This window comes from Sinocyclocheilus anshuiensis, unplaced genomic scaffold (assembly GCF_001515605.1).
Source record: "Sinocyclocheilus anshuiensis isolate Anshui unplaced genomic scaffold, SAMN03320099.WGS_v1.1 C32827439, whole genome shotgun sequence".
NCBI lineage: Eukaryota > Metazoa > Chordata > Actinopteri > Cypriniformes > Cyprinidae > Sinocyclocheilus > Sinocyclocheilus anshuiensis.
In genome coordinates this window covers 1-1,540 of record NW_015620344.1, presented here as the reverse complement: position 1 = coordinate 1,540, position 1,540 = coordinate 1, and the positions used below count along the sequence as shown (strand labels likewise).

The window sequence follows — 1,540 nt, the reverse complement described above, 5'->3', positions numbered from 1 at the left end:
TGTTCATAATTAAGATAATACATTAAAATAATAAGGTAAGACACATCAGTTTGCCATATCAAGCAGCAAAACGAGTTATTTTGTACAGTTAAAAATAGCAGGAAGCGAATGACACCGGAAGCCAGACATGGCCGCGCCCGCTCTTACGGGAAAAATAAGGTGGATAAAAAAACACTGATTTATTCAGGAAAAAACTCCCATTATGGTATGTTTACTCAGAGAAGTGAACCTTTGGAACTGTTTTCATTGGTGAAGAGCAAAACTTGACGAACTTAAATGCCAATAATTGCTCTAAATTGTAAGTTAGCCTACTCAATACTAACTTCCTGTTTTTCAAGTTGTTTCTCAGAAAAGCAGTACTCTTGCTCGAGTGATATTGCTTAAATTAAGCGGCAACTAAGAGGTGTGCCACACTACTGAAGCATATTAGCTTACAGTACATAAAGGAATTCATAAAGGACCAGGTTTGTTGACATAACATTGAGAGGCCCTGCATTTTGTTCTGCATTTCTATACAATCATCAAACCGTTGAAGGGCTTTGAACGTGTCACCTTATTCATGCGAGTGAATGAGGGTTGTGTTAAAAGGTCCTGTGCGTGTCTGTCATATATGATGCATCTGGGTGTTAAACTGGAACTGGAGTCTATGTTGTGTCTTACTGACAGTGTATGCTGGCTCTTTGGCATTTTTGTGTTTTTCTCTTTCCTTAGATAGATACAGGGAGTATCAGTGGATGGGTCTCAATGACAAGACCATTGAGGGAGATTTCCGCTGGTCAGATGGGAACCCTCTGGTGAGTCTACTGATCTGGCTTTCTGTAAAAAACATGACAAAACATTGTGTTTCTTCAAGGGTTTTCCAAACTAGAACTACATGGGGTTCTTGACTTGATGAAAAACTTGATTATTACAAACTTTTGACCTGTCTCTCTGTATCAGTTGTACGAGAACTGGTATCGTGGACAACCAGACAGCTACTTCCTGTCAGGAGAGGATTGTGTTGTCATGGTGTGGTATGATGATGGGCGTTGGAGTGATATCCCTTGTAACTACCAGCTGTCCTACACGTGCAAGAAGGGCATTGGTGAGTACATCACATTCTGTGGTGGCGCCAGGGCCCAGGAAGAGCAAAAGTTCGTCATGGTTTGCTTTTCTTTAGCAGCATTCTGTGGCCAGCCCCCTCTCGTACTGCACGCTAAAATGTTTGGACGTCGTCAACTAAAGTACAGGGCCAATTCACAGGTGCGCTACTACTGTGAGCCAAGCTTCATCCAGAGACAAAACCCTATCATCACATGTCAGAGCAATGGACAGTGGGAGGAACCTATGATCACTTGTTCACCAGGTGAAAAATAGTTTTTTGTTGATTATATTATATTATTATGCCATTGAATCCAAATAGCTTACAGTGTTCATTTCATGTATTTTGCTCACAGTGGGATCAGCATACTCAAATGGAGAACTGGTAAAATGGCCCACAGGTCAGAACAAGGAAATAATCATAGAAGAGACAACAACAAAAACAACAACACCTGAATAT

At 40.9% G+C, this 1,540-nt stretch overlaps 1 protein-coding gene across 1 annotated transcript; it reads left to right on the top strand.

The window, feature by feature from the left end:
• Positions 1-691: 691 nt before the first annotated feature.
• Positions 692-1,537, top strand: LOC107683029 (brevican core protein-like; the record flags this gene model as incomplete). The annotated part of the gene is made up of 4 exons (XM_016479123.1): positions 692-794; positions 940-1,084; positions 1,160-1,345; positions 1,437-1,537. Coding segments are annotated over exons 1-4 (492 nt in total), but the record flags the coding sequence as incomplete, so codon positions are not given.
• Between the last annotated feature and the right edge of the window lie 3 nt (positions 1,538-1,540).